At 39.6% G+C, this 14,484-nt stretch overlaps 1 protein-coding gene across 1 annotated transcript in view; it reads right to left on the bottom strand.

Moving 5' to 3' along the window:
- Positions 1-14,484, bottom strand: part of KCTD19 (potassium channel tetramerization domain containing 19) — a 31,161-nt gene that overhangs the window by 16,203 nt on the left and 474 nt on the right. Inside the window, exon 2 of the mRNA XM_057712801.1 lies at positions 9,716-10,012. Within this exon, the coding sequence (XP_057568784.1) occupies positions 9,716-10,012 (297 nt within the window). The remainder of the gene's footprint in view (positions 1-9,715; positions 10,013-14,484) is intronic.

Genomic DNA, 14,484 nt, shown 5'->3' with positions numbered 1-14,484 from the left:
CTTCTCTGCCAGAAGAGCCTGGAGCCTCCCCCAGCCAGAGTGGTTCATCCTCCCCCTTTGTTTTTCACAGACCCCTGCAAACTTTTCTATCTCATCCTCTGGCTTGGTTTCAGGCTGTCCGCACACCCCCCTACTGAGGCTCCTGGAAAAAGGACTCGATTGATGCATCCCCAGCTTCTAGTATAGAGCCTAGTATGTAGTAAGTGCTCAGAACCGCTGTGTTGAATGAAAGAATGCATAAAAATGGAGGGCTGGAGGGCTGAGTTCTCTGGAATGAAAAGCAACATGAGACATGGGGGAGCCCAAAAGGACCTGGCAGAGAAGCAGACTGAGAAAGATGGTGAGTATCCAAAACCATAGGAAAAGTCAGCACAGGATTACAATGGGCAGAGCCCAGAGAGTTCAGAGAACAGTGGAGACAGCAATTCCAACTTGGGACCTGGAGTCCAGAGGGAAGATCTAATGGGGTGAGGGTCAGAGATGAAGAATGAGATGGAGACAGGATAACAGGAAGAAAGGGCACAGCTTGGGTCTGATTGGTAATGGACTGAAAGACACTGGGTGAAGTAGCACGAAAAGGGAGTGAAACTAGGGAGAGCTTGAAAGAGACAACATATCATTCCAAGCCTATCCTAAGCTAACTGAACCACAGGACGCTGAACCTGCCATTTACTTCATCTGCAGATTCAAATCCTGAGATTCTATCTCAGCGGAAGAAATAATGGTGCCCTTGAACAACTCTAAATTAGCCATTGGGGAGGGGACATCTTGGGGGAGGGAAATCCCTGCCTGGGAGAAAAACCTGTTTGAGGATGGGCCTAGATGCCCTATTTGGAGGTGCTGTTTGGTACCCAGGTGTGTCCTTTGGGTTGGGTCAGTAATGAGAGTTCAACTAGCTTAAGAGATGTGCTAGTTGAGGGAAGAATGATCTAACTTATAGAAATGAACTCTCCATTTCCTGCTACTTCCACTAATGTAAAGTGTGAGCAGTACCATTTCTCCCAAAAAAGGTGTGTCTGACAAATCTTAAAAAGAAAAAAAAAAAGGTAAATCTACAAAGATCGCAATTCCTGCCAGTCAAGACATGCTGCATGCATTAGGCCCAGGAGCCTCAACTAGGTTTTTTCCTAAACTTTCTCAGCCAATCCTTGCTCTGATTTCTAGAAATACAAGGCCTTCTCCACACAGGAAGCCATTTGGGTGCTATAAGAATCCGTGGGAAGCATCCCCTAACCCCCTCAAACTGCTTTATTGTTTTCAATAACACCTACTTATTTATTTACTATCTGCCAGTCTCCCCTAATAGATATAACCTCCAAGACCATGAGGACCCTGCCTATTTTGTTCTCTGCTGTATTTGCAGCATCCACAATAGTGTCAGCGGGAGATCAATATATTTTGGGGGAATGAATGAATGAGTGAAGAGCACTTCAGAGAGCCTATGCTTCCAGCTGTCCTTTGGCTTTGCTGACTGCAGTTGCCACAGAGTGTGTGGCTGGTCTTCTATGGACTTCAATTCCCCTTTTGTCTGCCTGAATATTACTTCTAGTACTTATACTCTTCATATGTTATGACCTAGAAAGTATTAGCAGGAAGACTTCTTTAGGGAAACACAGACCTGAATTCAAATGGCTAATTGCTAGCACAAGGATAATTAATATTGCTTCTGGCCTAGAAAATATTGAAAAAATATGTCAATCAGAGGCAACACAAGACTGATGGCACGGGGGTGAGTGTTTATGCGTGTGTGTCTATGGTTGCCAAAAGATGACTGACAAATGCCCTACTGGGACCTTACGGAGGTTTTCCAAAGCAACAGCAGTGCTCAGAAATGGCTTATGCTCTGATGGGGGCTGTTGGAAGGAATGTGATGGTAAGAGAGCTTAGGGGAGCTTGCAAATCTCCAACTGCTTTGTAAAGACAAGGAGGGCCAGCACCACTTGGAAGCTCAAAGGAAGCAAGGCTGGTAGAACAAAAGGATATGCAGAACAGCTGCTATCAGCCATACAAGCCAAATAAGACACACCTATCAGCATCTCAAACCTGCCCCTCCACTGCCAGCTCCAGCTGGCTCACCCTGAAGTAGATTCAGCCTTCACAGATCATCTTGGGTATATTATTCAATGTTCCCTCAGCAGATATTTATTAAACACCTGTTACAGGCCCAATACTGTGAGAGATGCTGGGAATGTAAACATGAAAAGAATACAAGCTAGTGAGGGAAAAAGATATGAATACACAATCCCAACAGAATTAGCACTGATCTGAGAACACAGGGGCAAAACCCTACCTGGAAATGTCAGGCTAGTCTTCCTGTGGGCCTCATTTAGGCTAAATCTTGAAGGGGACGCATCCTAGAGAGAGGGAGCAGTGAGTGAAAAGGCATGGAGAGAAAGCACTCAGGGTGCTCAGCGACACGGCTGAATATTAAGAAATGTGTGTGGATGCACATGTGCATGTAGGTGTGTATATATGTTGGGATATGACCTAGGACAAGCAGATGGGCTGTCCGGTGAGGAGCCCTGATGCCATATCAAGGCATTTACACTTGAGTTGTCCACTTACCCAAATCCACAGGTGAGCTACACTGTTGGGGTGAAACCTGCTGTTTACATAATCTCCCTTTACAAGATCACAGTGGTAACCTGTTTTCACATCATGAGTAATAGGAAATGTGAGACTTGTCAGTGGTCTGTTTTCCTAAAGCATCATTTGTGTGATCAACATAAAAACTCTCTGCCTCCCTTGAACACAAAGAATGCAGGAGTGAAAAAAAAAAAAAAGAATGCAGGAGTGTTTGGGTTGCTTGCTGGTAGCAGAACACTCACAGGTGGAACAATTTAAGTTTCCAAACTTAGAAGTCCTCAGAAGGCAGTGAAAAAGGAAACACAAGTAGCATGTACTGTCAACATGCTAAGTCCTTGGTGGACTTCAAGGGGGCAAGTAAAAGGGAATCAACAGTCTGCCATGAACCTGAACCCTTGTGAGTCACCCTGAAGAAAAATTTCACACTCTGCAGTAGCAGCTATGACTCCCAGTCAAGCTGACAGCATGTGAGAGGCTTGGAGCAGCTTACATTTACACAAACGGGGCTTCCCAAATTACACAGAAAGTTCTAGGAAGCGCTGTGACATTAATGTAGACCTGTAGTTGACTAGTTTATATTCCCCCTGTGAACAAGACAGGACATTCCTAAGCATCCAGCCTCATGGATGACTCCAAATTTGTGTCTCTAGACCCGACTGCTTCCATGAATTTGAGATCTATACATCTGGTTGGCTGCCTCTTCTCCATCACCACTTGATGTTTGACAAGGACCATTTTCTTGCCTCTCAAACTTAATACATTCAAATCCAAACTCCTGATTTTTCCCTCTGAGAAATAAGAATTCTGCACCTCAGAATCCATCTTTTTCCTGGTTGTCCAGGACACAAACAGAAGAGTTATCCATTCTCTCTTACTCCACCTCCAATTCATCAGCAAACCGTGTCAGTTCTGTCATCAAGACATATCCAGAATTTGAACACTTCTAAATCTACCATTACCGACATAGGCCAAACCATCACTATCTTTCATTTGAATGCTTCAGAAGCCTCCTAACTTGTCTTCCTGCTTCCTCCCTTGCCCCATTAGAGTCTAGGCCAGGGGTCAGCAAATTTTTTTTTTCTGTAAAAGGTCAGATAGTAAATATTTTAGGCTTTGAGAATATAGTTCCTGTTGCAACTATTCAGCTCTGTATTGTAGCTTGAGAGCAGCTATCAACAATATGTAAACAAATAAGCTTGGCATGTTCCAATAAAATTTTGTTAATGAACACTGAAATTTGAATTTCATATAATTTTTATGTGCCACAAAATATTTTTCTTTTGATATTTTTCAACTATCTAAAAATGTAAAAACAATTCTTAGCTCACAGGTTGTACAAAAAAAGGTAGTGGGCTGGATTTTGTCCATGGGATGTAAATAATTTGCTGACTCCTTGTCTAATGATAAGCCAGAAGTTAATGATTTTTTTGTAGTTCTATTGAAATATATTTCACATTATATCTAATGTGAATAATTTTCCTATTATATGTAAATGATAAAATTTAGTCACTTATACAATTTAATGATTTTTAGTATGTTCACAGAGTTGTGGAACCATCATCACAATCTATTTTAGTATCATAAAAAGAAACCCTGTACCCATTAACAGTCCACTGCCCATTTTTTGCTTACCCTATCCTTCTCACCCCATACCTTGGCCTTAGGCAACTGCTAATCTACTTTCTGTCCCTGTAACTTTGCCTATTCTGCACATTTTATATAAACGGAATCATACAATACATGGTCTTTTGTGTCTGACTTCTTTCACTTAGCATAACATTTCAAAGTTCATCTTTGTTGTTATATGTATCAGTACTTTATTCCTTTTTATTGACAAATAATAGTCCATTGTACGGATATACCATTTTGTTTGTCTATTCATCAGCTGATGAACATACAGGTTGTTTCCACTTTTTGGCTATTACGAATAATGCTGCTATGAACATTTGTCTACAAGTGTTTGTGTGGACATTCTGTAGGTTTTAATTTCTCTTGCGTGTATACCTAGGAGTGGAACTGCTGGGTCATATGGTAACTCTATGTTTAACTTTTTGAGGAACTGCCAGACTGTCTTCCAAAGAGGTTGTATAAATTTACTTTCCTATCAGCAGTGTATGAAGGTTCCAATTTCTCCAACACCTGTTACTGTCGTTTTTTAAAAATTAATTTAATTAATTAATTTATTTATTGGCTACATTGGGTCTTTGTTGCTGTGCACAGGCTTTCTCTAGTTGCAGAGAGCAGGAGCTACCCTTTGTTGTGGTGAGTGAGCTTCTCCTTGCAGTGGCTTCTCTTGTTGCGGAACAGGGACTCTAGGCCTGAGGGCTTCAGTAGTTGTGGCTCGTGGGCTCCAGAGCACAGGCTCAGTAACTGTTGCTCATGGGCTTAGTTGCTCTGTGGCATGTGGGATCTTCCTGGACCAGGGATCGAACCCGTGTCCCATGAATTGGCAGGTGGATTCTTAACCACTTCACCACCAGGGAAGCCCTGTTACTATCTTTTTGATGAGAGGCATCCTAGTGGGTGTGAAGTGGTAACTCATCATGGTTTTGATTTGCATTTCCTTAATGGCTAATAATATTGGGCATCTTTTCATGTACTTATTTACCCATTTGTATATCTTCTTTGGAGAAATATCTATTCAAGTGCTTTGCTCATTTTTAAATTTGATTGTCTTTTTGTTGTTTAGTTGTAAGAATTCTTTATATATTCTGGATACATGTTCCTTATCAGATACGCAGTTTGCAAATATTTTGTTCCATTCTGTGTGTTGTCTTTTCACTTCTTGATGGTGTCAGTGTCCTCTGAAGCACAAAATTTTAAAATTTTGGTGAAATTCAAAATTCACCTTTTTTCTTTTGTTGCTTGTGCTTTTGATGTTGTACCATTGCTTAACCCGAAGTCTAATGGTCTTTCAAAATTTTTAATTTGGTAATTTTACTTCTTTCTTTAAATATATCCAAAAGCTACCAAAAACATTTAGAATAGATCCTGTGTCTTCAATGTCACCTATAAGACTGCAAGATCTGATCCATAGCTTCCTCTGACCTCATCTATTTTTGGCATCTCCCTATTTTTTTTTTTTCTTTTGCTACACTGTGTGGCATGCGGGATCTTAGTTCCCTGGCCAGGGATTGAACTTGTGCCCCCTGAATGGAAGCGTGGAATGTTTTTTTTTTTTTTTTTTACAATAAACTGCATATATTTAGAGTGTACAATTTGGTATCCCAATCTCCCAATTCATTCCCCTCCAACCCTCCCCTCTTTCCCCACTTGGTGTCCATATGTTTGTTCTCTACATCTGTGTCTCTGTTTCTGCCTTGCAAAGCGGTTGATCTGTACCATTTTTCTATAGTCCACATATACGTGTTAGTATACAATATTTGTTTTTCTCTTTCTGACTCACTTCACTCTGTATGACAGTCTCTAGGTCCATCCATGTCTCTACAAATGTCCCAGTTTCATTGCTTTTTACAGCTGAGTAATATTCCATTGTATATATGCACCACATCTTTTTTATCCATTCATCTGTTGGAAGCGTGGAATCTTAATCACTGGACTGCCAGGGAAGTCCCAGCACCTCCCTACTTCTCATAGCATCTGACAATGGCAGCTGAGTCTGCCTCTTCCAAGCCACTCTAACCTCAGGGCATTTGTGCTTGTTGTTCCATATGCCTTAAAGCTCTTTCCCAGACATCTGCATAACTTGTCCCTTTTTCATTCAGTCTTCTGCTCAAATGTTGCCTTGTCAATGAGGCCAGTCCTGACCACTCTTTTAAAGAAGTAGCTGGCCTCAGTCACTTGCTATCTCCTTACCACATACTACACATTTATACATTAAAAAACAAGCAGATTAGATGTATATGCTTTATTCTTTCAACTAAATTCCAGTACTATAAGGGCAGTGACTGATAGAATAAATAAAAACTATACATACAAAAAGAAAATCATATAAGCACATTCTGAAACCCCAAGAAGTTCTAATACACAAATGCCCTCCTCCTTCACTATTACACAGGAAAGACTGCTATATTCTTCACAGCACACACCTCTAGCTGACCTTCTCTGGCTATATGGTTTATTCTTGTATCTCCAGTGCTTGGCCTGTGATTGGTGCTCAATACACAATAAATATTACACTTAGAATCAAGACAATAATAGGTATTGAGCGTGCCCTTTGAAGGCCAAAGCTATAAGCCAGGGGAAGGTGGGGTGGGCAGGTGGGTGGGGTGGGAGGATGGGAGAGATAAAGGGTAGGGATGTGAGGGGATAAGGAAGGGTAGAGAGCAGGGCAGCAGTGTGAGCTCAGGCACCGGTCCTCCAGAAGCTTCCCATCACATTCCACTTGTTGGCTCCTATATGGCTTTCCAACAAAGCTTACTATATTATAGATAATCCTGTGTAGGATATGCCACCTGTTGAGTGCATGGGAACTTTGGTTAGTGGGTGGCAAAGTCCCATTTGTATTGTTAGGGGCTAAATCTGAAGGACTCTACAGTGAACAGCACTAACAGGTTAGAACAATTTAGATATGTGCTGTCCAGTATGGTAGCCATTAGCCATGTGTGGCTATTGAGTACTTGAAATGTGATAGTCTGAATCCAAGATGTGCTATAAGTGTAAAACACACATCAGATTTTGAAGACTTAGTACATAAAAAGAATGTAAAACATATCAATTTAAAAATATTGATTACATATTGAAATGATAGTTTTTAAATATATTGGGTTAAACAAAATATGTTATTAAAATTAATTTCACTTGCTGTCTTTTTTTAATGCGGCTACTAGAAAAATTTAAATTACATATGTGGCTCATATATGTGTTTAACATTATATTTTTATTCGATCATCCTATGTTTTTCTTAAAGCCCATAGGAATAATACCTGGTAACCAGAATGCTTTCAATAAATACTGGCTGAATGCATTAAGGTGGGCTGCCTGAGAAGGGTCTTTAGACTAAGAATTGGCAAATTCCATTTTCTCCAAGCAAAGTGTTTGTCCATTTAGGCAAGAACCTGAGTATGTGGACAGGCCTTAGCAGTGGGGAAAGTGATGGAAATGTGTGAGGCTGTTAATTTGCTTGAGATTGCTGTTGATTCTCCAGCTGTATTTACTCTCTGCTTCAGTGAATAAATACCACTTCAGCTGGGCCGGCCTAAATGTTTATTTCTTTGAGAGCACCATTTCCAAAACATAAGCACTTGTTTTACGGTCTGTTTTAGGGAGGCAGATCCGTATGAGTCCTCAAATACTTCCACTGCTCACACAACTTGGAACTTTGGAACTGGACCAATTCATTGGCCTCTGTTACCTCCCATTTGGAAGTTGCTTCCCAAATATATTTTGTTTCATTTTAGGAGGTAAGGACATCAAAGGAATTAAAGGGCTTGATAAACTGTATAACAGGCTTGTGCTCTTTAAAATGGTTCTTCAAAAAATTGCCTTGAGGGACTTCCCTGGTGGTCCAGTGGGTAAGACTCTGTGCTCCCAATGCAGGGGGCCTGGGTTCGATGCCTGGTCAAGGAACTAGATCCCACATGCATGCCACAACTAAGAGTTTGCAGGCCACAATTAAGAGCCCACATGCCGCAGCTAAAGAGCCCACATGCCACAACTAAGATCTGGTGCAGCCAAAATAAATAAATACTTTTTAAAAATTGCCTTGATCTCTTTGATTTTCTGCAATGAACAAGTGGCTCCCTTGTTTCCCCCACACAATGGTGCCTTGGCATAGAATCATCAGCAATCTTGGGAATTCCCTGGTGGTCCAGTGGTAAGGACCCCATGTTTCCACTGCCAGGGGCCCAGGTTTGATCCCTGGTTGTGTAACAAGCTGTGTGGTGAGATTAAAAAAAAAATCATCAGTAATCTTGACATTCTAGGCCAGTTAAGTGATTTTGAAGCCAATTATAAGCAATTCTAGTACTCAGTTCCTGGGATAGTTGAAAAAAATTTTATTTCAGGTGGGTAACTTTAAAAAAAATAAAAAGAGGGGCTTCCTAGGTGGCGCAGTGGTTAAGAATCCGCCTGCCAATGCAGAGGTCACGGGTTCGATCCCAGCTCCAGGAAGATCCCACATGCCGCGGAGCAACGAAGCCCGTGTGCCAAAAAAAAAATAAAATAAAATAAAATAAAAAGAAAAGAATATACAACAATTAGCACTAGAGTATGTTAAGAATTTTGATTTCCAAATAATAATACCTTTTAAGAGAAAACACTGATTTAGTAAACAGTGTCCATAAAAACATGCATTGTGAAATGTTCTCATTCCCATGTGGCCCAAATATGCATGGTTTACCTCAATTCTTTTCTTTGAGGTGTTGGAGAGGCATAGTTGGTAGTGCACTGAGCTGCACTGTGGCTTGTTGAGTCAGTGCTTATGAAGAAAGAGTAAACAACACCTTGCCCAGACAGTGGGATTAACACGGAACATGGCCAATGATCCTTCCCAGTAATAACATTTAGTTCTTCCAGGTTAAAAAAATATCAAGAATAAACTACTTAAGATAAACCACAGAAATGATTTCTGTAGTTTGGAGAAAAATTAGGAAAGAAGGTAATGTTCTTCGGTGATACTATAATGGTTTAAAAGTAAAGGTATTTAAAGCTCTTACACCTAGAAAAGAAGCAGCCTTGGAAAACAGAGAAGTGAAGACAAAGGAAAGATTCTGCAGTTTGGAGGATGTTTTGTTTTGCTGCAAGTGAACACTGTACCTAACAGGCACAGTGAGAAGAAATGCTCTTGACAAATCTTTTAGATTTTAAATCTCAGGCACAGTGTATGTAGCAAATCCTACAATTTCTAGTGTTTTCACCTTTTAAAATTCAACAACAAAAATAAGAAGCAGCTTAAACTAGGATTTCTAACAGTCAAAAACACCCTCTCAGGGAGTGGAAAGTCCTATGTGGGTATGTGGTGGCTGCTGGTATAGATAAGGCAGAGTCAGGATGAAATCCTATATTCAGAACATGCATTTGCAGTGAACTGTTTATTACTTTAACTCACTCATCACATTTCCTCATTGAGAGGATCATCTCAGCAACCAATATATAAATGGACACAACATTTTAGTGATGTAAGGCCTATATTACTGATCACCGCTCCTGGAAGACCAGAGTATCTTACCTGCAGCAAAGGCATCAGCTGCAAACCCAGTGCTTGCTCATAGAGCAAGTTCAGTTCTGTACAACTGGAGAAGGAGAGTTTGGAGGTGTAGAGGTAATAGTGCACGTGTCTGAATGTGGAACCATCTCTGTCAATGAACAGCCTCTGGCTTTCCAAAGATGTCAATGCTGAAGCCTCCTTCCATAGCAGGGAGTCTGGGAACTGAGCGAGTTTGCTTCTGGGAACCGAGAAATGCCAGCCTCCGACATTGAAATGAAACAAATCCTCTGCTGACTCATGAGGCATACCAGGCTCCTCCTAAAGGGAAAATGAAAAGAGATCTATGCAATAAAAGGAAATAAAAAGCATCCATATTGGAAAGGAAGATGTAAAATTATCTCTATCTGTAGATGATGTGATCTTCCATATAGAAAATCCTGAGGAATTCACTATGAAATTATTAGAAATGAGTTCAAGAAAGTTGAAACGTACAGAGCAATATAAAAAGTCAACTGTATTTTATATACTAGCAATGAACAATACAAAAAATGAAATTAAGAAAACAATTCCATTCACAATCGTAGCAAAAAGAATGAAGTATTTAGGAATAAATTTGACAAAAGAAGCACAACACTTGTACTCTGAAAACTTCAAAACGTTGAAAGAAAATTTAGCAGACCTCTAAATACATGGAAAAACATCCCATGTTCATGGATCTGAAGACAATATTGTTATGGTAGCAAAATTCTTCAAATTGATCTATTGTACAATTGAGCACAATCCCTATGAAAATTCCAACTGCTTTTTTTTCTTTTGCAAAAATTGCCAAGCTGATGTTAAAATTCATACGGAAGTACAAGGGACCCAGAATAATCAAAATAATCTTGAAAAAGGAGAACGGAATTTGAGGATTCACACTTCACACTTTCAAAACATACTACAGTAAGCTACAGTAATCAAGATGGTGTGCTGCTGCATAAGGACAGGCATTTGAATAAGTGAAATGGAATTAATAATCCAGAAATAAACCATTACATTTATGTTAATTAATTTTGACAAGAGAGCCAAGAAAATTCAATGGGTAAAGAATAGGCTTTTCAAAAAATGGTGCTGGGACAACTGGACAGCCACATTTTTTTAAAAAGTTGGATTCCCACCTCACACCACACAAAAAATTAACACCAAATGGATCAGAAACCAAAAACAAGAGCTAAAAATATAAAACCCTTAGAAAAGGGGCTTCCCTGGTGGCACAGTGGTTATGAATCCACCTGCCAATGCAGGGGACACGGGTTCAACCTCTGGTCGGGGAAGATTTCACATGCCACGGAGCAACTAAGCCCATGTGCCACAACTACTGAGCCCACGTGCTGTAACTACTGAAGCCCACATGCCTAGAGCCCATGCTCTGCAACAAGAGAAGCCACGGCAATGAGAAGCCCACGCATAGTAACAAAGAGTAGCCCCCCGCTCGCAGCAACAAAGACCCAACACAGCCAAACAAAATTAATTAATTTAAAAAAACACCCTCAGGAAAAAACCAAAATCTTCATGACCTTGGATTAGGCAATGACTTCTCAGATAAGATACAAAAAGTGCAAGTGAAATAAATGAACAAACCAATAAATAAATAAAACTTCATCAAAAGTAAAAACATTTGTGTTTCAAAAGACATCATGAAGAAAGTAAAAAGACAGACCATATACTGGAACAAAATATTTGCAAATCATCTATCTGATAAAGAATTTGTATTTAGACTATGTAAAAAGAATATTTACTACTCAATAACAGAAAGACAAATAACCAAATTTAAAAGTGGGTTAAGAATCTAAATACACATTTCTCCAAAGAAGATTCACAAATGGCCAATAGCACATGAAAACATATTTAACATCATTAGTCATTGGGGAAATGCAAAGCAAAACTCACGAGATACCATTTCACACTCACTAGGATGACCTGAATCAAAGTAATAGATAATAACAAGTGTTACACAGCCAATAAAATTAATTTAAAAAAATAACAAGTGTTGATAAAGATTGGAGAAATTGGAACTCTCACACACTGCTGTTGGGAGTGTAAAATGGTGCAGCTGCTCTGGAAAGCAGTTCAGTGCTTCTTCAAAGCATTAAACACAGAGTTCTTACATGTTTCGAAATTCCACTTCTAGATATAAGTGCAAGAGGAATGAAAACCTATAACCATACAAAATTTTCAGGCAAATGTCCATAGAAGAATTATTCATAAAAGCCCCAAAGTAGAAACAACCAAAATGTCCATCAGCTGATGAACTAGTAAACAAACTGTAGTGTATTCATACAATGCAATACTATTTGTCAATAAAAAGGAATGAAGTACTGACACATGCTACAACATAGACGAAATCTTGAAACATTATGCAAAGTGAAAGAAGCCAGATGCTAATGACCACATATTATTCCATCTTTATGTAATGTGCAAAATAGGCAAACTTATGGAGATAGAGAATAGATTTACAGAGAAAGAGAATAGACTAGACCTAATGCCTAGGGCTGGGAAGGTTGGAGGTGAAATGGAAAATGACTAGTAATAGGTACAGAATTTCTCTTTAGGATGACGAAAATGTTCTAAAATTGATTGCGGTGATGGTTGCACAACTCTGTGACCATACTAAAAACCATTGAATAGTACACTTTAAAATGGTAAATTGTATGGTATGTGAACTATATCTTAATAAAGCTCTTTTTAAAAGAGTTATGATGAGCTTCTCCCCATCCCATTGAATATGTCAGGGCTCTCTTGGAATCATACCTGCAGAGACATTACATTATTGAGGCCATGACAGGACAGCTGAATGCTGTGGGTTCCTTTTTATATATACAAAGGCAGCAAAGATCATTAACCTTCCTCAGCTTATTGTTAAAAGTTGAAGGTTATCTATTCATAAACAAATTATCCATTTTGTTTCAAGATGACCTAACTTATCAACACTATAGAAAAGTAGAAATCCATCAAACATATGAACAATCTGTAACAGATTTTAAAATAAACACTCAAGGAGCACTACTCATAAAAAAATTAGAGTTACAAATAGCATGTAAAATTTTACCTAAAAAAGCAATATTGAATTTACCTAAAAAAACAATATTGAATTTGTGAAAATTAATGATAAGGAAAGCCTCACTAAAATGGAGTCATGAGGCCAGAAGAGGGAGCTCTCACCCACATACCACTCAAGGTCAATAAACATTCCAACAAGAAGAGACATAACTCAAAGCTCCAGCAGGAGGTGACACTACCTTACTATTGGCCAGCAGGAGGAAGAAAGATTTTCTCCTTCCCTGGCACACAGCTCAGCCAGTGAGAGACTGACTGCCACAACTCAGCCAATGAAAAGTCACTATTCTTCAAACTCCCAGTTTCCTTCAATAGATTTTTTGTTTATAACAGCTCCTCCTAACTTCCCCTTCTCCTCTATAAAAGAGTTTTCTCTCTTCTGCTTTACCAGACTTGCATGTGGTTCACCATAGTTGCATGCCCTGAGTTGCAGTTCTTTACTGCTCCCAAATAAACCTGTTTTGCTGGTAAAAAATAACTGACTGTTTCAGGTTAACAAATTCTAGATAAAAATTATTTATGCTGAAATGATTGGGGTGCAATGTACCAATATTTGTAACTTATTTTTAAATTTTTCAAAAGATAAGATGAATCAACAGAGGGATGGCTAGAGGACGTGATTAAACAACTATAGTAAAATGTTCATTGTAGAATCTAGGTGGTGGGTATGTAGCTTCACTGTAAAATTCTTTCAAACTTTCTATTTGCATTAAAATGTTGGTGGGGGAAAGAATGTTAAAATAAGAGGTGGTTGTTCAAGGAAGGAAAAGTCCCACTTCAACAAAAACCTGCATCTCCTATTTTGACAGCTGAGTAAGGAAAATAAATGCATGCAACAAAGAAGGTGGTGGGGTTCTTTTCTCTTATAATAAGCTTGGTTTAAGTATTCAGATATAAGGAAGAACAATTATACATGGCATGTTTGAGGCTAGAAGAATTAAAGGGGACACGAAGAGAAAGATTACAAAGTGTAAAATGATGTCATGATTCACAGAAGCAGAGTTGGAAAAGCTAATCTAGTGAGCTAATCCTAAACTTTTAAGTCCTGGCCTTTCTAAACATGGCTAAGGCTGAACATGACAAGCTGAGAGTAACTAAGGGCCCCACCTAGACCAGAAAGCATAATATGCAAAGACTCTAGATTTTGCTTTCTAGTCTCCTTAAAGGTGACTAGCTGGTTGAGAGCTCAGTGAAAGTGTCCCAAGTGTGCATATTTTGAATGCCAAAGAAAACCTGCTCCTTGAAGGTGAGCCACAGGTCTGGTCTCAGTTCCTTTTTTCTTATTAAAGATAGGGTATGACAAGAGGTCTTATCATAGAGTTTGCCTCCTTCTTACAGGTACATGTCCCATCCACAGGTGGGCTCTCAAGAGAAGCCTGCTGGAGGGAGGGTTGGGGTTTTAAGGATGTGGCTATGCTTTCCAGAGTTTTCTTCCCAAAGACTGCTCAGGAGCTGGTTAGAGCAGAACTACCCCGGCCTGGGGAGAGCCCTCAGTCACAGGCTTGGGGCCTGTAGTACTTAAAGGACAAAAGGCTTCTTGCCAGATTGACTGCAGGAAATCGGGTAGCCCTAGCATAGTCATCCCCACTCCATCCCAAAGAGTATCTTTTTCCACACTGATCCCTCTCCCCCAAAGGAGCTCCTTCCAAATCAATCTCTAGAACTAGAGCTACCTCATGCTCTGTAAAGACAGG

The sequence above is a fragment of the Hippopotamus amphibius genome, chromosome 16, assembly GCF_030028045.1.
Source record: "Hippopotamus amphibius kiboko isolate mHipAmp2 chromosome 16, mHipAmp2.hap2, whole genome shotgun sequence".
Lineage (NCBI taxonomy): Eukaryota > Metazoa > Chordata > Mammalia > Artiodactyla > Hippopotamidae > Hippopotamus > Hippopotamus amphibius.
Note: the sequence above shows the minus strand (reverse complement) of the source record. Positions and strands in the feature narration are given on the sequence as shown.